This window comes from Saitoella complicata (genome assembly GCF_001661265.1).
Source record: "Saitoella complicata NRRL Y-17804 unplaced genomic scaffold SAICOscaffold_10, whole genome shotgun sequence".
In the NCBI taxonomy this organism is placed as follows: domain Eukaryota; kingdom Fungi; phylum Ascomycota; class Saitoellomycetes; order Saitoellales; family Saitoellaceae; genus Saitoella; species Saitoella complicata.
This window is the reverse complement of record NW_017567001.1, coordinates 21281-42857: the sequence shown is the minus strand read 5'-3', so window position 1 is coordinate 42857 and position 21577 is coordinate 21281. Positions and strand designations below refer to the sequence as shown.

The window sequence follows — 21577 nt, the reverse complement described above, 5'->3', positions numbered from 1 at the left end:
TCACTCCCAGCCTTGTGTACAGAGAGCAGAGACTTTCGTTTACAAGCAATGGAATCAGAAATCGGGTATTATTTTCACAGCATAGGGTCACCATAAGTTTGGTGTGCAACGGGTACCTCACCCCGCGGCGGTCTCCAGCTGCAAGTGCTTCTATTTATATCAACACGGCAGAACCCAAAATAAGCTCTGTCGGCCGAGCGAGAGTTGCGTGCAAGGAGGCCCCTGTCCCTTCTAAAGAGATGCTCAACACCCATGGTCCCGGTTCCATCCCGCACACATCCCGCCTATATCAGCAGCTGTTTTTGCTGGACCATCCTCCATCCTCACCGCTCGTTTACGAAGGAGGAGCTTAGCCCATCATGGCTGCTCACTATTCAGCTCCAGTCGCTCAGGACCTTTCGACTCTCGATGTTGTGAGTGATGAAACGCTCGTAGCTCAGCTTCGTCAGCGATCTTCTGTAAACAAGTTCGCTGCGACAGTCGGTACATCTACTCTTCTCAGCATCAATCCCTGGAAAGATGTGGGAGATGTCGAACCGGAACAAGGCAAACAAACACCGGACACGGAACCTGAGGTTACGGTAAACAAATGGGCTGAAAAGGTGCGGGACAGTCTTCAGGCATCTGATATAATGCTAACAGACTACTACAGGTATGGACTTACATGAAAATCTCATCAACACCGCAGTCCATCCTTCTCCTCGGCGAGACCAACTCTGGAAAGTCGCATAACCGACGTACCGTCGTTTCCTCCCTGTTGTTCAAGACATGTTCCTCGCAATCCCTCATAACCCGCATTGACGCTGCTCAATTCATCCTTGAATCCTTTGGCCATGCAAAGACCGTCAACTCAATGAATGCCTCGCGGTATGGATTGTACTTAGAAATGCAGTACAACGCCAAAGCAGAGTGTACCGGCGCAAAATTTCTGGATTATAAGCTGGAGAAATCTCGTGTCCCGAAAGTCCCCATTGCAGAGAGGAACTTTCATGCCTTCTACTACCTCCTCTCAGGCCTGACTCCGGAAGACCTTAGTCACCTGGAGTTGGACCCGAACGCTAGATATCGTTACCTTGGTCACCCAAACCAACGCCATCAAGGGCTCATCAATGATGAAGAAGGGTTCCTACATCTCAGGACCGCAATGCGCCGAGTCGGTATCAGCAAAGATGACATCGCTCAGTGCATACAGCTCATGGCCGCTATCCTCCACCTCGGACAACTAGAGTTTGTCGAGCCAAACTCTGATCAAGAATACGCCAAAGTACGGAATACAAACGTTTTGGCTGCGGCAAGTGCTTTTCTTGGTGTCGTACCGGAGACGCTCGAGATGACATTGGCATTCAAGACGACGATGGTGAAGCGCGAGCGAGTTACGCTTATGCTCGATGCCCGGGCTGCACAAGCTCATACAGAGGATCTGGCGCGTACACTTTACTCGCTGCTTTGGTCCTGGATTGTAGAGAAGTTGAATTCCAGGTTATGTGTCGATGAAAGTAATATACAGAACACCATATCCGTTATCGATTTCCCTGGAATGCAAAATGATTCAGAGACAGTTATGGACGGCCTGTTTGTCAATATGGCCAACGAAACCTTTCAGCGACTTATGTTCTCGCATTACTACGAGAAGGATACGGAACTTTACAAAGCTGAAGGTCTTGAGGCCCCTACTGCGGCATATCTCGATAACACGACTTTGCTGGACACTTTCCTTCGTCCTTCGGATGGTGTGTTTGCCATGCTGGATGAGTACACGGGCAAACACTCGAAGGGGAAAACGAACAGTCAGTTCATGCTCGCAATGGAAAAGAGGTTTGCATCCTCTGATGACATCAAGATCTCTTCGCAAGCCGGATATGACTCTCGCCTAGCATTCATGGTCAAGCACTATTGGGATGAAGTCACATATGACTGCTCGAACCTATTGGAAGCGAACACGGATGTCATCTCCGGTGATTTGATGACGATCTTCCGCGGAGAGGTAATGGCTGAGGGTGGTTCTCAGCTGGCTCCTACTAGCAACGATTTCGTCGCGAGGTTATTCAAGAGTGAAGCCGTGAAGATGGAGGTACACCCGAGAAGTAAGACGACCATCACTCAGGCGCAATTGCCTTCCAAGCCTATGAGACAGCCGAGTATGGCAAGAAGAACGGCTACTGCCGCCGCATTGGCGGAAAAGAAGAAGGACAAAGTCTCCGGTGTCGCGGGACAGTTCGCCAATGCGTTGAGAAGTTTGAAGGAGAGCATTGACGGTAGTCAGACGTGGTTCCTCATTTGCCTGAAGCCGAATGACAGGCGCCTTGCCAACCAGTTTGACTCAGGTTGTATGTTGCTTCAAGTACAAACTTTTGGGCTCAGTGATTTGGCACAGCATGTGAAGGAGAACGACTACACCATTCATTTCTCTCATAAAGTATTTCTTGACAACTACGTCGACCTGGATGCTATGGGTATCCATAACCCAGGTTATATTTCCAACGAACGAGATGCCTGTCTTGCAGCTGCTCGTCAGATTGATTGGCCCGAGAAAGACATCTTCGTGGGCCAGAGTGAAGTCTTCCTGAGTGATGCCGCTCTCGCGTATCTCCTGGAGGCTAATAAGGTGAACGAGGCGCTTGCGACTGCTCAATTTTGGGAAGATAATAGGCAAGATATCCGCAGAGAGGAGATCCCCGTGTCTACTCCAGACTCTGGCGAAGCGAGTTGGGCTAGCTCGTATGTACGAGCACGAGCCCAGGTCGCAGAGGGTGTTCAAGGCTTACAAGAAAATGCGAGGAGGATTGGGGCGTCTCTCGTCCCTGATCTCAATGATCAGAATAGTTTGCCAGGGACGCCTTTGTCAGCTCCGTCTAGGCGGGGTTCTAATGACATGGAGTTGCGCCCAATGAGTTATCTGACTACCTCGGACTTCAATGGATCAACCGGCAACTTGTTCCAGCATCTTGAGACAAGGAGTATGCTGGAGAAAGACGCTGCAGTTCGTGCTGTGGAGGAGGAGCGAATTACAGAAACCCACGAAGTCACTGGGGCGCGTAAGCGATGGGTATTCATCGTGTACTTTCTGACTTGGTGGATCCCCGACTTCCTGATCCGCCATGTTGGAAGAATGAAGCGGAAAGATGTGAGAATGGCGTGGAGAGAAAAGCTCGCCATCAACATGCTCATTTGGTTGCTCTTGGCCTTTTCTGTCTTTTTTATCGTTGGCGTGAGTGAGCTTATTTGTCCAAAGGAGTATGTATTCAGTCCGCAAGAGTTGATCGGTCATAGCAATGACAATAATCCGGATGCAGCTTATGCTGCAATTCGCGGTGAAGTATTCGACCTGACCCAGTTTGCACCTGTTCATCCCCCGAGTGGCATTGTGCCCTCAAGTGCGGTCCTGAAATACGCTGGTCTTGATGCAACGAAACTGTTTCCAGTTCAGGTCTCTGCATTATGTCAAGGGACGACCGGCTCAGTCGATCCATCTGTCACGTTGGATTTCATTGGAGTGAACTCGACTGATAATAATGCTCATTACCACGACTTCCGATCCTTCACAAATGACTCGCGCCCTGACTGGTATTGGAACTCTATGACTTTGCTGCGACAGCAGTTCAGGACAGGTTACATGGGTTACACGAGGCAATATATCCGGAAGCAGGCGCAAAACCAACAAGCATGGGGTATCATTGATGGCAATGTATACGACCTGTCGTCTTATATTCAGGGCGGCAGACACATCCTCGTCGCGGGCGAAGAAGCCACCCCGGAGAGCGTCGACACTAATTTCATGGATCAAGATGTCGTCAATCTCTTCCAGCAGCGAGCGGGTGCTGACCTTACCAAGGCTCTCGCTGAACTGAATCTTGACGCAGATCTTCAGCTGAGAATGCGGGTTTGTTTGCGGAACCTTTTCTTCATTGGTAAAGTGGACAACCGTAATTCTGCACGATGTATCTTTGCGAATTACCTGGTCCTCATTATTTCTATTGCCTTGATGTCGATCATTGCTTTCAAATTTTTCGCAGCTTTGCAATTTGGAAAGACTCGAGAGCCTGAGAAGCTTGACAAATTTGTCATCATGATGATGCCAGCCTATACTGAAGACGAAGAGTCTCTGCGGAAGTCCATCGACTCGCTTGCCAAGATGAGGTATGAAGACAAGAGGAAACTAATGTTCATCGTTTGCGATGGAAATGTCGTCGGCGCCGGCAATACGAAACCTACTCCGCGCATTATCTTAGATATTCTTGGACATGACCCCTCCTTCGACCCAGAGCCTTTGTCTTTCGACTCTCTTGGTGAAGGGCAGAAGCAGCACAATATGGGTAAGGTGTACGCTGGTCTGTACGAAGTTGCGGGACATATTGTACCTTACCTGGTTATCGTGAAGGCAGGCAAGCCCAGTGAGGTTATTCGTGCTGGTAACCGTGGTAAACGTGATTCACAGATGGTTCTGATGCGCTTCCTGAACCGAGTGAATCAAAAGGACTTACTCACGCCTCTTGAACTTGCTATGTACCATCAAATTCACGATGTTATTGGTGTGCACCCGAGTTTGTATGAGTATTGTTTGATGATTGACGCAGATACCATCGTCGCACCTGATGCTTGCACGAGGTTGGTGTCCGCATTCATTCATGATACTCGCCTGATCGGTGCATGTGGAGAAACGAGTTTGCAGAATCCCAAGGTTTGCGTGACTCCTGTTAACCGCGATAGGGTAGCTGACTGGATGGCAAACAGGAATCCTTCACGACGATGATTCAGCCTTACGAATATTTCCTTTCTCACAACCTCGCCAAAAACTTCGAATCTTTGTTTGGTTCGGTTACCTGCTTGCCTGGATGTTTCTCCATGTACAGGATTCGCAACGAGGACAATGATCCGTTGTTCGTCAGCAATGATATTATTGACGCTTACTCGAACAACCGTGTTGATACGCTTCACCTCAAGAACCTTCTTCACTTAGGTGAAGACCGTTACTTGACGACTCTTCTCATGAAACATCACCCGTCATTCAAGACAAAATTCATTCGAGATGCGTATGCGAAGACAGTGGCACCGTCAGAGTGGAGTGTCTTGATCTCGCAGAGAAGAAGATGGATTAATTCGACGATTCACAACCTCCTCGAGTTGACTGGTTTGAAGCAACTCTGTGGGTTCTGTTGTTTCTCTATGAGGTTCATTGTGTTCATGGATCTGGCGGCTACTCTCATACAACCCGTTACTGTCGGCTACTTGGCCTACCTCATCTACAGAATCATTCAAAACACCAGTTCGGTGCCCGTCTTGTCTCTTGTTCTGTTGGGTTTGGTGTACGGCCTACAAGCGCTTGTCTTCATCTTCCGTCGCAAATGGGAGATGACGGGTTTCATGATTCTTTTCATCTTGGCTATTCCAATCTACTCAGTACTACTTCCGTTGTACTCCTTCTGGCACATGGATGACTTCTCGTGGGGATCAACTCGTGTCGTTATGGGTGAAAAGGGCAGGAAGATCGTTATCAGCGACGAAGGTACCTTTGACCCCAACGATATCCCCCGAAGAACCTGGGAAGAGTATGTGGAAATTCTGATGCACAGCAAGGCTGCCAAGGAAGCCAAAGAGGCGGAAGCGAGAATGGAGAAGGGATCCGCTGTCCAAGTCAACGTCACTGCTGTGCCCGGGCGAAACTCGGACAAGAGCGGGTCTTTCTCGATTTCGGAACGGACGCATACCATCGCTCCTACAATGTCTTCCAGCAGCGGACCAGAGGACCCTCCGCTGCCGTTCATGTGGAACATGAATAATCTGCCACGGAACTCAGTATCGTTTCCGCGACAGAGCGCGCACCCCTCCGTCCTCTCTAATTCAACATCATCCTTTGGGTCGAGCTTCCAGCCTATCAGGTACGACACAAGGCAGCAATCTACGAGCCTCAGTGACCATGGACTAGATTCCGCTCAAAGGGAGGCACTCCGGGAGTTGGAAAGGACGGCGCGTATGGCTACTCTCATAGAGGATTCCGACAGATACACGCCGTCGCAAGCGGGATCCACGTTTTCTGGGAGTCAGCATCTGAGTCATCTTCGTTCCATCCAGTCCGATCGTTCGAGCGAGCCGATTCTTGCAGCGTTGCCTGCTCCGGTTGCTCGTGCTCCCGGGATTACTTTCCAGCAGATGCCGTCCGACGACGTGATCATCAGTGAAATTGGGGAGATTCTTCGTGTTGCGGAGGCACAGGGGGATGAGTCGTATTCGAGCTTGACGACGAAAACGGTAAGGAGAGAGTTGGAGGCGAAGTTTGGGATGAGTCTGAAGAACAAGAGGTATTTGATTCAGGAAGCGTTGGAGGCATATCTATCTGGTGATTTGTGATGGTGTTAAAACATGCAGTTGAGTTTGTAGCTGCCAATGTGACGTCAGTGTCGGATTCCCCGCACGTGAACACTGAACCCTGGAGGGTAACTTAGAAGCTTCCAATGAGAGTCCTAATCAGCAATCATACCCAATCGACCTGCCAATATGCCTACAGTGAGTTCACGGACTGATTGCCCCATGGCAGTGGTCTGACAATGATTAGGCCTGCTTCGACGTGATCGGCACCTGCTTCGAATTCACCCCAGTAATCAACACCATCGCCCAACGCCTCGGCCCAACCTTCAAATTACACAGCATCGATCCCTCCCTCTTCTTCTTCTCCTGGTTCTACGCCGCCCAACGTGACTTTACCTATGTCTCACAAGCCGGCCACTACGTCCCCATCGCCGAAGTCCTCAAAGGAACATTAGCCCGCGCTTTGCGGATTGCTGGGTTGAGGAAGGATGAGTTTACAACGGAGGATATTGAGGCAATCGCCAAGCAGTTTAAGAGTTTGGAGGCGAGGGAGGGTTTGAAGGAGTGTTGGGAGTATTTGCAGGGGAGGGGTGTGGAGTGCTACGCTGTCACCAACGGCGGACATGCGACTACGAAATCATACTTTGAGGCGGCGGGGATTGAATTGGCGGATGAGCGAATCTTGTCATGCGATGAGATTAAGGTTGCGAAGGCTGATGTGAGGGTTTATCAAAATGCGGAGAAGAAGATGAAGGAGCAGGGGACATTGAAGGCGGATGAGGAGCGGTGGTTTGTGGCTGCGCATATGTGGGATTTGTGTGCGGCGAAGGCGGCGGGGTGGAAGACTGGGTATGTTGATTATGAGGAGTTTGAGGGGTGTGAAGGAGTGTTTGGAGAAGCGGATGTCAAGGCGAGCAGTCTGATGGAATTGGCGAGGAAGATCATTAGCTGATTAATGCAGATCGAATTAATGATTCATTCATGTCTGTTATCTGTTGGGCAGATCGAGGGAGGCTGCACTTCGCCGCTCTAAATTTGGCGTGGCTACGAGGAAGTCGATCGCAGCCCAACCAGTCTGTCGGTTTTGGTCGTTACAGTGAGGGCTCCAGCGGACGTTGCACCAGCATAACCACCAAGGCATTCACTCCGCGGCCGTCTCAGATCACCGTCAATCCTCTTCTAGATCCAACTCTATCTCGTTCTCTGCACATACCAGGTATGAGTGCGTGGCGCAGTACCCCAACGCAGATGCTCAGATCCGCCGCAATCAGGAAACCACAAACCTATAATAACCCGTTGTTGCCCCAACACCAATACTACCTCCGACAACAGACCCGCTCCATCAACACATCTTTCCTCCGAGCCCTCGGTATCACTCCACCGCAAAAGCAAACTACAATGCCTGCCGCTCCTTGCCCTTCCACTCCCACCGAGATCCTCGCCCGCAACTCCATCTGGGCTGCCAACATCGCCGAGTCCAACCCTGACCTCTTGGCTCGTAATGCTGCCGGTCAGTCTCCCACTGTCTTGTGGATCGGATGCTCCGACTCTCGTGTCCCTGAGACCACCATTCTCGACCTCCTTCCCGGAGAGGTCTTCACTCACCGTAACATTGCCAACGTCGTCCCCGTCGGTGACCTCTCCGTCGAGTCCGTCGTTCAGTACGCTGTTGCTGTCTTGAAGGTCAAACACGTGGTTGTCTGTGGTCACTACGGATGCGGTGGTGTCCAGGCCGCTTTGGGCGATGCCAAGTTGGGTCGCATTGATGCTTGGTTGGCCAACATCCGCGCCGTCCGTGACGCCAACAAGGAGACCCTCGACAAGATCACCGACGAGAAGGAGAAGTGGACTAAGCTCGTCGACCTTAACGTCCTCGCACAGGTCGAGAACGTCCACAAGTTGGAGTGGGTTCAGGATGCTATCAAGGAGGGTCGCTTGGATGTCCACGCTTGGGTCTACGACTTGGCGTCCGGTCGTTTGTCTGAGGTCAAGAAGGATTAAATGCTAAAAGATTGAAGAGTTTGTCTGCTTATTTGCTATGGGATTCCGAGCCGGCGTTTTTGTGGGATTGTGAGAGATAAAACATTGTTTAGAGCAGCAGTGAAGAAAATGCATGATACAATACTATTCCTTTTTTCGTACGTTGCGTCCTGCGCCCCCTGTTTTCCGCTTCTTGAATGTTGGTGCTGGGACGTTTCCTTCGTCGCCTGGTAGATCTTCGATCGGATAGGTCTTCTCCTCCACCTTGAACTTTCGTAGATCTTCTGGGTCCTTGCTCTGTCCTGTTGCTTCTTCCTCATCGATTTCTCGTTTCCGTGCGTATGCCAGTTCAGCCTTGACATACTCGTCAGTCAAGTCCGGCTTGACATCTGTCGATTCTGGTTTTGGTGGTAGACGCTCCGGTACGTACGATGAGGGTGGTGGTGCGCTGGGATTTACAACGGCGGTCGTTGCCTTAAAAATTTCTGAGTCGAGGGTTTTTGGCGTGTCGTCCTTGATCTTTTTGACTGTCGATATTGGTTGTGCGCCTTTGCTCGTCGTCGCCGAACTCTCATAAAACCCAACCTTCTCTCCCTTCGCATCGTCCTCCTCGTCCTCCTTCTTCTGCGGTGCACCAGTGATCTTCTCGATTCGCTTCAACTCTTGCTGGACGATCTTATCCTCCCGCTTCTTCTCCTCCGCCTTCTTATGCAGTTCCCTCAAGTTCCTCTTCAAATTCCCTTGATGTTTCCCGGTTGCCTCATGCTGTTGTCGCCCGAGCTTCGTATCTGTGACATATGCCTCGCAGAACTTGCAGTAATATTTCGGCGTCGATTTCCAAAAGTCGGCCATTCTGATCCTCTGGTTGTCGTCGTCGTCGAGGAGTTTGGAGGAGTACTTGGGTCCACACGTGATTTGGCTACGTAACAGTGCCTGAGCAGCGTATACCCTCGAAGCATTCGCAACCAAACAGAAAGGATAGGATAGGATACAATGCTCATCAAGGTCAAGACTCTTACTGGCAAGGAGGTATAAAGGAGTTTGCCCAGCATTCACCCTTGCTTTACTGATATGTCTGTGCCAACAGATTGAGCTCGACATCGAGCCTTCTGACAAGGTGCGTCTATCCCAGTTCTGATGATCCACTTTACTGATTTGTCTGCTAGGTTTCCAGAATCAAGGAGCGCGTTGAGGAGAAGGGTACGCGACAATTGGTACCAACCTCGATACGATGCTTACATGTCTTACACAGAGGGTATCCCACCAGCACAGCAGCGTCTTATCTTTGGTGGAAAGCAGATGAGCGACGAGAATACCGCTGAGTTTTACAAGTTGGAAGGAGGGGTAAGTTGATTCAATGCGCGGCGCTTGGCGGTGAATCCTAACGGGTGTACACAGTCTACGCTTCACTTGGTGTTGGCTTTGCGAGGAGGAGCTTTGTAAGTGCGGAATCTTTTGAAAGTTGGTGGACGAATTTGAAGATGGAGTGAGAAACACTTGATGCTGTTTCTAAACTATTGTCTAGTGATAGACATACATACCCTTTAAACCACTCGTTATATACTTCCCTTCGTGTCTTGCACTGTTCCAGCATTGCAAGGCACCTCCGATCTCTCATCACGACAAGAACTTGCAGATGGGCAGTCTGTACGTACCCAAAGCCCAGTACCTCCTCTTGGTACCCTCCCACTCCTCATCAGGCATATCAATGTAAAGCTCCTCCCACTCGGTATCCAGACCAAAGTCGTAAAGCTCCAGCATGACCAGCTTGGTGTAGACATCGTAGAACGTCTGGTTGTCCGCTCCCAAACCGTGGAAGAAAGACAAGATTCCGTCTGGTGAGAGCAACCCGACTGCCTCGTCGAAGAATTCGCGAAGGTCCTCGTAGTACTCTCCGAAGGCGTCGTAGTAGACACTGTCGAAAACCTCCTGCTCCGCGAGCTGGCCAGCGACATCTTGCCATCTGCCCTCCACAATCTCCACACCAGGCTTCTTGTCCCATCCCTGTGCCTTCATCTCTGCGATCACATCCGGGTGCGCCTCAACGATAACATGTCTCTTCGGCCGTCTCTCCTGAAGATATGTGTCGACAATACCAAGTCCGAAACCGATGTTCAAAACAGATCCCTCACCAGGCGTGGGCACCAAAACCTCCGCACTCCTCTTCATAATATCCTTCTCCCAAGACATCATCACACCATTATTCTCATCATCCAACAAGGTCTTCGCACCATCCGTTGGCTCCGTCCAAGTGAGTTTCGAGTTCAGGTAAGCCTCATTGCGTGCGCCAGCGCTGGTTTGTTGCTTCCTGTTCAAGTGCGCCAGTAGAAGTTCGGCGCGGACGCCAGCGTCGATACAGTTGGCGTAGAGTTTTGCGAGGCCGTATTCGCGGGCGCGGCAGGCCGGGGTTCTATATTCGCGGTCCATTTGGTTCCATACTGCTCCGTTTCCCATGAGCCAACTCAAGCACTCATCGGCCTTTTCGACCGCCGCGTCCTTCTCCTCGGCCTCGGCCACGTGGGCACCCTCGACTACGAGGTGCAGAGGTCCCTTTCCGGTCTCGGGCTCCTGGAACCACGCATCTGCGCCCTCGTCTCTCACGAGTTTCTGGATCTGCTCGATGTCCAAAGCACGGCAGGCTTCGAGGAAACGCTGGTTAACAGCGAGCTGGTCAGGGGACATAGATTCTTCTTCGATGATCTCCATTTTTAAAGGGAACAGGTATATTTTGAGTGAGTGAACTTTTGGTCGAGGAAGCCAATATGGGAATTTACGAGTGGCTAACCAGGGGCGGTGCATGGGGCCCGGTCGGAGGTTTACAGGAAAGCTTCAAACTGTATACAGACAAGAGTCCATAAATAGAAATAACGAGAATGGCGATCACGGTGGATAGCCTCATAGAACAATGTCTGGTGCATGCTTTTTATTGAACTGTCAACCAGCGAAAGCCTAGCCTGCATGCTGAAGGATGCTCCCGCATGGATCTTGCTTATGAAATGACCCAGAGCCGCCCAATTTTGAATCCAAGAAGGCAAGGAAAACGCCAGATAACCCCAACATAGTTCAAGAAACCGCTTACTCCTGACCCTTCTTGGGCTTGGGTCCACGGACCTTCTCCATACCGCGGAGCTTCTTGGAGCGGTTCTTGCGCTCCTATATACCCATGGGTCAGAACTGTGCAAGAGACTGGAAGTGGAAAGTAACAAACCTTGATCTGCTTGCGGGAGTGGGCACCACGGGGCTCGGCAGCGCCGACGCGGACCTGGCGGTACTTGGGCTCGAAGCGCTTGAGGGCCTCCTCGGAATCGTAGATAAGGGCGAAACCGGTGGTCTTGCCTCCACCGAACTGGGTGCGGAGACCGAAAACGGAAACGACGGCCTATACGAGTCTTAGCTGAGAACTCGATGCATCGTGCCAACGTGGGCATCCGTATGAGAAATCATACCTTGTCGGTCTTGTACATGCCGGAGAGCTTCTCGCGGAGCTCATCCTTGGAGATGTTGGCGCGGTTGGGGTGGAGAATGTCAACGACCATCTGCTTGCGGGCAAGGAGACGGTTGGTGATGAACTTCCTGTTGCCACCGTGTGAGCACTCGTTCAAAGACGGCAAAAAATCGCGGGGAAAGAGAGCAGCGAGACGCTGAATATCCTCAATGAACATACCTGGTACGGATAGTAACGGCGTCCGACATGTTGGCAAGAATTACTGGGCGGAGGGCTGAACCGGTGATGCACGAGGGATCTCGTTCAAGTCGTCCGCCGCGAATTTCCCCCAAGCGGTGGTGGCCCCGCGCGTGCTGGCCGTATGCCGGTGCCTGAAGTAGGGCTTGCCAGACCCTATCACCCATAAGTAGCGACGATTACGAAGGAGTGGAACGATCTCTGAAAGAAGATGTTATATTTGTGTACTCGTTGCACTGCTTTTGAAAGTATCCGGAGCCCTGTTGTGCACCCGGAAGAATGGAGTGATATGGAAACGCATGCCCAAACCGAACGCTAGAAAATAACAAAGATAAACCCAATATGCTCCTCGAATGCTCTGTCCTCTTATTTGGCCGTCTCTTTGACCGCCTGTGCCGTATTACTCCGTTGTCCGACAGCATCATCAATATCGGACCACATAACCCCGCGACATACACCTCAACACTCCGTTCATGCTGACGGCTGAGAGGGCCCCGAACCTGATCCACCCTGTGCATCTTCTGCTGGCTTTCCTTCCGCCGCGTTTTCTGCCTCCTTCTGTGCGATTTCCTGGACATATATGTCAGTACCCTGTAACAAGGAAAGAACGTCGCCGCACATACCATTTGTAATCTCTCAAGCGCCCGCACCACCTTCGATTGCAAGTACAAAGATCCACTACCCTTCTTTGGATCGTTAATGTCGAACAGTTTGTCATGTCTTGATTTGATCTCATCCAAATTGAAATTGCCCTTCTCCACATTCAGGATCTGAAAAGCCTCGTCGGCGGTAAGTCCAGTTTGCCTGGTAATCGCATCCTTAACTGCATTTCCGGTCCCTGTCGCCGCAGCAGCACCAGCACCGGCTGCTCTTGAGTTGGCCGCTGCCTGCTTCCATGCTTGAACGAAGGCACGGCCAAAGACCTGGGTGCCGACGATGACGACTTGTGCGAGAAGGCGGTGAGCCTGTACGTCATGTTAGCACCAGTCCTTAACAACGATGGTCCAAACCACAAACCATTATTGTCTTGTTCTTGATATGGTATTTTCTTTACGTGCGGTACGGCGGCGATATTATGGAGTGCTGCGGTAACCTGGATTCTTCCCTGGTCCGACCCCCCGATCGGGTAACCCCCACACGTGACTGGCCGAGGTCAACATAACGCGGGTTCGGATTCGGCGAGAAGCGAAAGTCGTCGTTACAGTCACCCTAATGCGTTTCCTCCGTCTTGCCTTCTTCCTCCCCATCCTTTACTTCATCTGGGCTTGGTTCGACGTCAACGTCCTCCCGACGCTCTACAAGTTCGACCCCAAGGTCCTTCAGGAGGTCTCCCAGAAGGCTATTGCGGCGCATGGAAACAACACCGAGGCTTTGTTCGAGGCGTTGGTGTCTGGTTTGAGGGAGGAGTATGGAGAGCTTGTTGCGCCTCTTGACTACAGCCCGTGGTTCTTCAACAACGCCGGTGGTGCCATGGTATGTTTGCTTCCCAGGCTCTCATTTGTTTTGATTCTAACGAACGATCTCAGGGTGCCATGATCATTCTTCACGCGTCTATCTCCGAGTACCTTATCATCTTTGGAACTCCTCTCGAGACTGAGGGTCACTCCGGTATCCACATGGCCAACGACTACTTTACTATCCTCCAGGGTGAGCAGCTCGCGTTCTCTCCTGGAGAGCTTTACGCGCGTTCGTACAAGGCTGGAGAGCAGAACGTCTACCTCCGTGGTGCTCGCGCGCAGTACTCTATGCCTGAGGGATGCTGGGCGTTGGAGTTGGCTCAGGGTTGGATTCCGGCTATGTTGCCTTTCGGTTTCGCCGACACGTTCTCTTCCACCCTTGACTGGGGAAACTTGTGGACTACTGTTTACGAGACTGCAAGGATGATGGGGAGAAGCGCGTTGCAGGGCAAGTTCTAGTTTGAGTAAGGACATTGGACATTTGTTGCACGACAGAGGACGTGATAGATATTTTGGGATAGATAGTCTTACTTTGACTTCTTCTTCGTTGGTGGTGTCCCGCTCCTGAATGCACCCAAGATGCTCGCTCGGTTCCTCCGCGTCCTTTGTGCGTGCCCCACGAGATTCTCGATGACAGCTTCGAACGTCTCCTTGTCGCTCATGACCGCCTCCCTCTTTGCCAGCCACTGCGTGATGACCTCGTTCGCTTCCTGTGCAACAGCCTCCAATCGCTTCACGTGTGCTCTAAGTTCATCTTCTGACATATTCTCCACTGCAGCACTTGAAGTAGCCGCCAGTTGTCTTGCCGCCTGGACATCAAAGTTCGCAGCTCCATTTCCCTCTGATTGTGAACCTGTTCTATCCTTTGAGCCATCCACGGCATTCGACCTCAGTGATGGCAAAACGAGCTTCTTCAATTTCGTCTCTTGGGGTAGAATCTCGTCCAAATCAACTGGCACACCGAGTGATACCAAAAACAACCTCTTTATCCGTGACCGCTTCCAATCTGGTGGTTGTAATGGAGGTGGAGCAGTTAACTGCTTCCATAGGGATAGACTGTATGCAGATCGTCAGCATTCAGAACTAGGTCATTGTGATAGATGCCATACCTTCTCTCAGTCAGGAGTAGCGGGGCATCATTTGAAGGTGCTGATGGAAGCGGAGGTGGAGGTGGTACTTCTGTAGGAGGTCGTGGTGATATGAGATCCAGTAGTGGTGCTATCTCCTTTTGCACCGCGTTTGCATCCGCTTGATCGGTCAGATTAGGTATGTACTGTATGTCATCTCGTTAGTGGATGGTTCGGCATTTCGTGGTGGAAGACATACGATAGACGGCACCTGAGGCTCCGCCGGAGCAACAAAAGTATCAAATGCTTCTCCAGCCTCGAAATCCCCGAAATCGTCATCACCTTCTCCTGCCTCCGCAAACTCATCAAACTCGTCCAACTCCTCACTCAGCACACTCTTTACCGAGGCCAACGATTCGGACCTAGCTCGTGATGATGCTGTGGATGCGGCTGATGCTGCAGAGATACTCGAGGACCGTCTCCGATCGGCGATAGATGGTCGTCGGTTGAATCGCGGCGAGGTGGGTGAGTGTCTTGTAGAGATACTAAGCTTGCCGAACGAGGGGAGCTCCGAGGGATGTTCGACTGTCGGCGTGGCTACATCTGCGGAAGGAGATATATCGCCTGTTGCAGCCGAGAGAGGCGCGCGTGGTGAGAGGTCGTCCTGGTTGATGCTGATCTTCTTAATAGTTGACTGTGACGATTCACGGATCATTGGTGGTGGTATGGCGATATTCGAAGGTCGAGTCGACCTGGTTTCCCCCTCGTCTCTAGCTTGAGTGTCATCCTCGGCCATTTCCGTAGCAACTCTCAGATCCATACTTGGTTTCGCGGTGGCGATTTTGGTCTCCGGATCCTCTGTATCGTCATCAGTTTCGGGGTTCGCTTCATGTTTGTCGGCTGATGGTTCTTCGGGTTGATCGTCCTCTGCAGGCGCCTTGTTTACTTCTGCTTCGGACACTGACGTTGGTGCCGATGTCTTCGCTTCCGCATTGTCGCTCTCTTGTTCGTTCGGGAAAGGGGCGTCGTTCGAAACGGACTGATCATCGATATTTTCCTTGTGGTTGTCCTCCTCACCAGTGATCTCCACATCCGCAACTTCATCCGCTTCCGCAGGTTCTTCGTGCTCCTCACTTGGAAAAGCACCTGGCGCTTCAGCTATCGCCCCAGCTAATGGCGTACCCTGCTCTGCTTCCACTTCCTTGTCCTCTGCTGTCGGTGTTTCGGCGGGTGAATCTCCTGATCCCGCGTCTTCCGGTGTTACGGATTCCTCGCGGTCTGGTGTATCATTGACAGTCTGGTCGACCTTCTTTGCCTGTCCATTTCTCGACTTCTTTTTGCCCATCGCAATTGCTGGATCAAGGCCGCCGAGTACAAGTGCCGTCGCGACCCTCGGTGTTCAGTTGGTGTTGGTGTCGGTGCGCGGTGACATCGCATGCCTCGCCCGCCGCACCCTGCGCGTTTTACGACGTACGCTGGAGAGAGAAGTCAATTCCTACCCTTCGTTAAGGCGACAAAATGCATTTGCAGGATTATGAATACTACGAGAAGATGGACCAAGAATTCTGTTGACGCTTTTTTTAAATGCGAAAGAGTACTATACATGGGCCTTCCATCCCTATTGAACACGAAACATTACCATAACCAAGTTAAAAAACAACTCCAAAAACCCGAAAGAAGTGAGAAGTCGCTTAGAGCTTGTCGTAGTAGTTGTCAAGTCCGGGAACCTCAGCCTTGAGACCCTTGCGGACACGCATGTCGGTGACGATCTTACCACAGGAGGAAGTGTTGTCGAGAGGAGATCCGGGGTACAACTGCCAGTGGTCGAAGACAGACTGGGGGAAAGCCTGACCACCAGTAGCGGCACGGAGGTCAGCGGTGAAACCGAAGGACTCGTTGACGGGCAAGTAGGCCTTGATGTTGAAAAGAGGGGTACCGGGACGCTGCTCCTCGGCGAAGACGTGACCACGACGACGGGTAAGGACACCGTAGATACCACCCATGGCGTTTTCGGGACAGGTGATCTCGACCAAGAAGACGGGCTCCATGAGTCCAGGCTCGGCGAGGAGAGAAGAGGCGTAGATGACACGACGACAAGTGGGGATGATCTGACCTCCACCACGGTGGATGGCATCGGCGTGAAGAACGACATCGAGGATGTTGAAACGGCATCCACGCATGTTCTCCTCAGCAAGGGGTCCCTCCTTGGTGGCCCACTGGAAGGCGGCAACACAGGAGTCCTTGATTTCGTTGAGGTAAGCAACGGCCTTGGTCTGGTCAACCATAAGGTTAGGTCCGGCGGTGTCGGGACCGAAACACCAGATCTTACGGGCGTCAGTGACGTCCCAGCCGTGCTCATCAGCGAGGATACGGGCACGAGCCTTGAAGTCGTCCTTGGGGCTGATCTTACCAGCCTCAATGTCGACGGAGACCTCCTCACCCAAAGCGTGAGCAGTCATGAAGATACGGTTGTGCTTGTTGGGGGACTTGGACAAAGCAGTCATGGAGGAGTCACCGGTGACGGTCTCACGGTAGGCGACGACGGGAGGAGACTTCCTGAGGGGAACACCAGCGTGGTCCTCCTCGAGATCCTTCAAACAAATCTCCAAGTGCAACTCACCAGCACCGGCAACAATGTGCTCACCAGACTCAGAGATGAAGGTAAGGACACAGGGGTCGGACTTGGAGAGACGCTTAAGACCCTCAACAAGCTTGGGCAAGTCGTTGGCGTTCTTGACCTCGACGGCGACCTGGACGACGGGGGAAACGGAGAACTTCATAACCTTCAAGTTGTGGGCGGTCTCGGAGGTGGTAAGGGTACCAGACTTCAACAAGAACTGGTCAATACCAACCAAACCGACGATGTTACCGGCGGGACAGTCCTCGAGGGGCTCAATCTTGGAACCCATCATGAGGACAACACGCTGAACGGACTTGACGAACAAGTCGGACTTGGATCCGGGAACGTAGTTAGGACCCTGGATACGGACCTTCAAACCGGACTTGATGGTACCGGCGAAGACACGACCGAAAGCGAAGAAACGTCCCTTGTCGGAGGTGGGAACCATCTTGGAGACGTACAACATGAGGGGACCCTTGGGGTCACAGTCACGGATGGCGATAGCGCACTCATCGTCCATGGGACCCTCGTAAAGAGTCTCAGCACGGTACGCCTGAGCGGTAACGGGGGAAGGAAGGTGGATGACGATCATCTCGAGAAGGGCATCGGCAGCGGGCAAGAACTTGCGCATGACGACCTTCAAGAGGGCCTTACCCTCGAGCTCCTTCTCGTCGGACTTCAAGGTAATCTCGAGCTTCTCCAAAAGCTTGGGGATCTCGTCCGTCTTGAAGTTCATGACAGCAGAGAAGATGCGGAAGATAGGGTCCAAAACGAACATGTTGAAGGCACGCTCGAGCTGGGCTCCGTCGGCACCAGTAGCGGTCTTGGTCCACTTCTTGGTCTTGGGGTTGAAATAGTTGTCACCCCAGAGACGGTCAAGCATCTTGGAACGGTCAACACCGAACTTCTTGGCGTACTTGACGGCGAACTGACGGACGGTGAAAGCCCATCCGTGGAGACCGGAACCGAAGGCAACGGTACCCTTCTCGGGGTAGACCTGCATGTCGCCGAGGGCCTTGTCGAAGTAGGTGGAGATGATGACGTTGACGGACTCGACGGTACGGGAGAAGGACTGGTAAAGGTCCTCCTTGTTGATCTGGAGCTCGAGAAGAGCACGGTCGACCTTGTTGATGATGACAACGGGCTTAATACGCTCACCCAAAGCCATACGCAAGACAGTCTCGGTCTGGACACAGACACCCTCAACACAGTCGACAACGACCAAAGCACCGTCGGTAACACGGAGAGCAGCAGTGACCTCGGAGGCGAAGTCAACGTGACCGGGAGAGTCGATCAAGTTGATCAAGAACTCTTGACCGTCGGTCTTCTGGTTGACATCCTTGCAGTCCTCCTCGGTAAGCTCAGCGTAAAGGGAGATAGCGGTAGACTTGATAGTAATACCACGCTCCTGCTCATCGGCACGGGTGTCCATGAAACGAGCATCACCAGCACGGGCAGCGGAGATAATACCGGCCTTCTGGATAAGGGAGTCGGTCAAGGTGGACTTTCCGTGATCGACGTGAGCAATGACGGACATGTTACGGACGTTCGTAACCTTGTCCATAAGGACACGGATCTGGTCAATCGTGAAGTTCACCTAGAGAGACGGGAGTTAGCATACAGAGCGGATCCAAACGACTGCAATTGATCAATAAACGCACCATCTTGACTCTTCTGTTCTATTCCTTGGAGTAAAGAAAGATGGAGGATACGCCTGGTATGATCAAGACGAGAGGAAGTCCCGCCCAGCAGTTTTTCAAGCGCACGCAAATTTGGTTAGCGTCGCGCGAGCCAGGTCACAGGCGCCAGCAAGTCCAAGTATGTTTCGTCAGCAGCGGAGAGTGGCGAATCGGCGGATTTTACAGCTTATTTGTGGACGTGATGGCCGTTGTTTGCATCGTCTTTGGGTACGCGGCTTTGCTATTAAGCCGTCGGGGTGTCGTTCTGCGGGACGGGTGGTCGGATGGGCTGCCGGAGGTACACTCGGCTGCCCCGGTGCCTCTAAAGACACTGTTTGCCATGAAATCGGTTTTATTTTTCAACACATTTCATTAGGTCTCCGCGGCAGAGCGTGTGCAATACATATGCCTGCGGTACGGCTGCTGATGTTCAGTCGTTCAAGTAATCCCTTCGCTTCATTGCTGTACTGTACCGCGCTGCTCGCTTGGATATACTTGTCGGTAACCCTCGCAATGCGTATCTTGGTGTTCTACAAGTGAACCATAGGGAGTAGGCAGCAGAATACCTTGTTTGAATGCATTAACATAAAAGGGTATATTATTCGGTATCCTTGTCCATCACGCCTCAATGGCATATATCGTACATCCAAGAGTAGAGTAGAAAGTATCCATCCTTATTGATCCAAAACGAAAAAAGACAGTTTACTGGTTCAACCCAAGAGTCTACATCAACGTCTGTCAGCAATCAATTCTATTCGATTCACAACGAAGGAGACGTCAGGAGGGTGACACACCCTTGTCCTTTCGCCTCCCCGCCGAGGACGGCACTACTCACATCTTTGGCAGAGTCGAGCATGCTCTTTCCCTGCTTCTCAGAGTCGGACTCTGGGCGGACTGAGTCACCGATCTTCTGGGTGGTGGACTTTTGCTCGTTAGGGACGACGGCAGCAGCGACGCGGTCGTAGGCGCCGGAGACGGAGTCGCCAGCCTGCTCGAGGTAGGACTTCTCAGAGTCGGGCTTAGCAGCGTCGCCAAGCTGGTCGGTGAAGGATTTGCGGCCGGTGTCAGACATGTTTGTTATTGTAGTAGTAGAACTGGTTGATGGGCGAAATGGAAGGGCAGATCTGGGTGTTTATATAGAAGGCGTGCCCGCGTGTGACCAGGGTTCGGTGTGGCCGTGCGGCTTGACGTCATTGCATCACAGCTGCTGCGCCATGAAGCTTGAAGCGGACAGGTCATATTCAATTCGTTTTGCAATCGACAACGCCGTTCTAACATTACTCGTCGTCACCTCAATGTAGACAGTCTCTAACGAATATATCGTACACTCTACTCGTCCACTCACTCATTTCCAGCAGTACTCCTTCAGTCGATCACGTCGATCACGATCACCTCCACTCAAACTCCCCAAAGCCCGTCTCTTCCTCCATGCACAACTCCAACTCCTGATACAACTCACTGTTGGCATGATAATAGAAACCCGTAATATGCCCCGTACTCCTCCTGAAGCAGACATAGTACCACCCGCAGAAGGAAGCACCACTGATTGTCTCCTTATAATCCGGCACCAAGAACTTCTCCTTCCAGCGCATGAAGATGTAGTCGGATGTGTACGGGTCGTGGGCTTCGTGAGTGTTGTAAAGAGGCGCGTATCTGTCTCTGGCAACAACCTCAGTGGAAAGGGGTAAATTGGATAGAAGGTGCGCTTGTGGTGAAATGAGGCGAGAGCGAAACGCGGGGAACTTTGACCAGTGTGCGAGGTCCACGTATTCCGTGGGTGGTTTTCCGGCCGTGAGTGTGCGGAACGTATGCTTAGGACCGATGATATCGCCTGTGTAATGCTCGTTAGCATACATTCACAGGAGTTACGGAATCGGGGGTTATCGCACCATCAAAAAAGGTAGTCACTGGTTCAGGCAACAATCCGCTACACTCCAAGTATCCGCTGATTTTGTCGTCCACCAGCAAGTCCACGTCATGAATAGTGACCTTGATACTGTAAGGTTCTCGTCCAAGCGCCTTTTGAGTGCCGATGAATGTGGTTCCGGAGCGGAGGGCACCGAGTCGTCGACTGTATGTCATTCGTCAGTGCCGAACCCCCACAGATGACTGAAGTACGTACCTCTTCAAACGAGCAGTTCCAAAGAGACTGTCTCCACTGTTGAGTGGACTGCTCGCAATACCTTCGTCTTCAACCTCATCCTGTCTCTCTATCTTCCTCCTCTTCTCACCCTCCCCCCTCACGATTCCGATACCCCCCATATCACAGTCGTAGTCGGCCCCAGCTGGCGTCAAATGCTCAGGCAGGTGCAAAGAGAGATGAGAGAGTTCTTGAACAGGAACGGGCGGAACATCGACGTAACTCGTCGGTTCGAACTTCGTGCCGGACGGAGTGAGTGGAAGAGGCAGTGCAGGGTAAATGCCGTCGCTGTTGGGGATACCTTCACGAAGGACTGGCATCTTGTTTAGAGGACAGGAGGATCGTGGGTGACGGGAGGCTCGTCGAAAATGCTCGAGGAACTCTGGATTGCTTATCAAATGGGAGGATGCGCGATGATGCAAGGATGCAGCGTGACGCGCAATCGATTGTGTGAGGGCGGCCCACCTAATGCACGGGAGTTCGCATCTTCCTGGCTGTGTGCTATAGCAGAGCGTATGAGTTGGTGCCACTGTCGTACCCGCCCCCCTTAAAGTCCACGAAGGTTGATTCCCTTCACATGCGGGTGTCACATGCGAAACGGGAGACTCCGAACGCCGACCGACGCTAAAACCCCGCACATCGCCCTTAT

The 21577-nt window shown here is 52.0% G+C and overlaps 13 protein-coding genes across 13 annotated transcripts; 5 read left to right on the top strand and 8 right to left on the bottom strand.

Moving 5' to 3' along the window:
* The first annotated feature begins 174 nt into the window (after positions 1 to 174).
* On the top strand, positions 175 to 6475 carry SAICODRAFT_18825 (uncharacterized protein). The gene is made up of 3 exons (XM_019166013.1): positions 175 to 602; positions 653 to 4678; positions 4732 to 6475. The coding sequence occupies exons 1-3, from the start codon at positions 360 to 362 to the stop codon at positions 6343 to 6345; spliced, it is 5883 nt and encodes a 1960-aa protein (XP_019024438.1). The 5' UTR covers positions 175 to 359; the 3' UTR covers positions 6346 to 6475.
* Positions 6476 to 6492: 17 nt separating this feature from the next.
* On the top strand, positions 6493 to 7255 carry SAICODRAFT_7046 (HAD-like protein; the record flags this gene model as incomplete). The annotated part of the gene is made up of 2 exons (XM_019170575.1): positions 6493 to 6501; positions 6551 to 7255. 2 exons carry the CDS (start codon positions 6493 to 6495, stop codon positions 7253 to 7255), a joined length of 714 nt encoding a protein of 237 aa, XP_019024437.1.
* Positions 7256 to 7451: 196 nt separating this feature from the next.
* On the top strand, positions 7452 to 8366 carry SAICODRAFT_112162 (carbonate dehydratase). The gene is made up of 2 exons (XM_019165320.1): positions 7452 to 7519; positions 7575 to 8366. Exon 2 carries the CDS (start codon positions 7702 to 7704, stop codon positions 8302 to 8304), a length of 603 nt encoding a protein of 200 aa, XP_019024436.1. The 5' UTR covers positions 7452 to 7519; positions 7575 to 7701; the 3' UTR covers positions 8305 to 8366.
* A 61-nt stretch (positions 8367 to 8427) lies between these two features.
* Positions 8428 to 9135, bottom strand: SAICODRAFT_7044 (uncharacterized protein; the record flags this gene model as incomplete). Its single annotated transcript, XM_019170570.1, has 1 exon — positions 8428 to 9135. One exon carries the CDS (start codon positions 9133 to 9135, stop codon positions 8428 to 8430), a length of 708 nt encoding a protein of 235 aa, XP_019024435.1.
* A 97-nt stretch (positions 9136 to 9232) lies between these two features.
* Positions 9233 to 9726, top strand: SAICODRAFT_91771 (ubiquitin; the record flags this gene model as incomplete). Its single annotated transcript, XM_019171770.1, has 5 exons — positions 9233 to 9312; positions 9371 to 9400; positions 9450 to 9483; positions 9536 to 9627; positions 9682 to 9726. The coding sequence occupies exons 1-5, from the start codon at positions 9277 to 9279 to the stop codon at positions 9724 to 9726; spliced, it is 237 nt and encodes a 78-aa protein (XP_019024434.1). The 5' UTR covers positions 9233 to 9276.
* A 174-nt stretch (positions 9727 to 9900) lies between these two features.
* On the bottom strand, positions 9901 to 10965 carry SAICODRAFT_56492 (Arginine N-methyltransferase 2; the record flags this gene model as incomplete). The annotated part of the gene is made up of 2 exons (XM_019169454.1): positions 9901 to 10779; positions 10819 to 10965. 2 exons carry the CDS (start codon positions 10963 to 10965, stop codon positions 9901 to 9903), a joined length of 1026 nt encoding a protein of 341 aa, XP_019024433.1.
* A 393-nt stretch (positions 10966 to 11358) lies between these two features.
* Positions 11359 to 11976, bottom strand: SAICODRAFT_7041 (40S ribosomal protein S24-A; the record flags this gene model as incomplete). The annotated part of the gene is made up of 4 exons (XM_019170565.1): positions 11359 to 11436; positions 11492 to 11662; positions 11730 to 11856; positions 11948 to 11976. The coding sequence occupies 4 exons, from the start codon at positions 11974 to 11976 to the stop codon at positions 11359 to 11361; spliced, it is 405 nt and encodes a 134-aa protein (XP_019024432.1).
* Positions 11977 to 12436: 460 nt separating this feature from the next.
* On the bottom strand, positions 12437 to 12985 carry SAICODRAFT_25002 (protein transporter; the record flags this gene model as incomplete). Its single annotated transcript, XM_019166821.1, has 3 exons — positions 12437 to 12535; positions 12589 to 12930; positions 12983 to 12985. The coding sequence occupies 3 exons, from the start codon at positions 12983 to 12985 to the stop codon at positions 12437 to 12439; spliced, it is 444 nt and encodes a 147-aa protein (XP_019024431.1).
* A 192-nt stretch (positions 12986 to 13177) lies between these two features.
* Positions 13178 to 13881, top strand: SAICODRAFT_25001 (putative C-8 sterol isomerase; the record flags this gene model as incomplete). The annotated part of the gene is made up of 2 exons (XM_019166820.1): positions 13178 to 13438; positions 13492 to 13881. The coding sequence occupies 2 exons, from the start codon at positions 13178 to 13180 to the stop codon at positions 13879 to 13881; spliced, it is 651 nt and encodes a 216-aa protein (XP_019024430.1).
* Positions 13882 to 13885: 4 nt separating this feature from the next.
* SAICODRAFT_18816 (uncharacterized protein) lies at positions 13886 to 15885 on the bottom strand. The gene is made up of 3 exons (XM_019166012.1): positions 14749 to 15885; positions 14532 to 14695; positions 13886 to 14478 (listed from the first exon to the last, which is right to left on the bottom strand). Exons 1-3 carry the CDS (start codon positions 15832 to 15834, stop codon positions 13950 to 13952), a joined length of 1779 nt encoding a protein of 592 aa, XP_019024429.1. The 5' UTR covers positions 15835 to 15885; the 3' UTR covers positions 13886 to 13949.
* A 295-nt stretch (positions 15886 to 16180) lies between these two features.
* On the bottom strand, positions 16181 to 18773 carry SAICODRAFT_34806 (elongation factor 2; the record flags this gene model as incomplete). Its single annotated transcript, XM_019168386.1, has 2 exons — positions 16181 to 18706; positions 18771 to 18773. The coding sequence occupies 2 exons, from the start codon at positions 18771 to 18773 to the stop codon at positions 16181 to 16183; spliced, it is 2529 nt and encodes an 842-aa protein (XP_019024428.1).
* Positions 18774 to 19407: 634 nt separating this feature from the next.
* SAICODRAFT_70912 (putative chaperone/heat shock protein Hsp12) lies at positions 19408 to 19860 on the bottom strand (the record flags this gene model as incomplete). Its single annotated transcript, XM_019170627.1, has 2 exons — positions 19408 to 19511; positions 19624 to 19860. The coding sequence occupies 2 exons, from the start codon at positions 19858 to 19860 to the stop codon at positions 19491 to 19493; spliced, it is 258 nt and encodes an 85-aa protein (XP_019024427.1). The 3' UTR covers positions 19408 to 19490.
* Positions 19861 to 20011: 151 nt separating this feature from the next.
* SAICODRAFT_18814 (uncharacterized protein) lies at positions 20012 to 21462 on the bottom strand. Its single transcript, XM_019166010.1, has 3 exons — positions 20911 to 21462; positions 20678 to 20859; positions 20012 to 20619 (listed from the first exon to the last, which is right to left on the bottom strand). Exons 1-3 carry the CDS (start codon positions 21246 to 21248, stop codon positions 20177 to 20179), a joined length of 963 nt encoding a protein of 320 aa, XP_019024426.1. The 5' UTR covers positions 21249 to 21462; the 3' UTR covers positions 20012 to 20176.
* Positions 21463 to 21577: the final 115 nt, after the last annotated feature.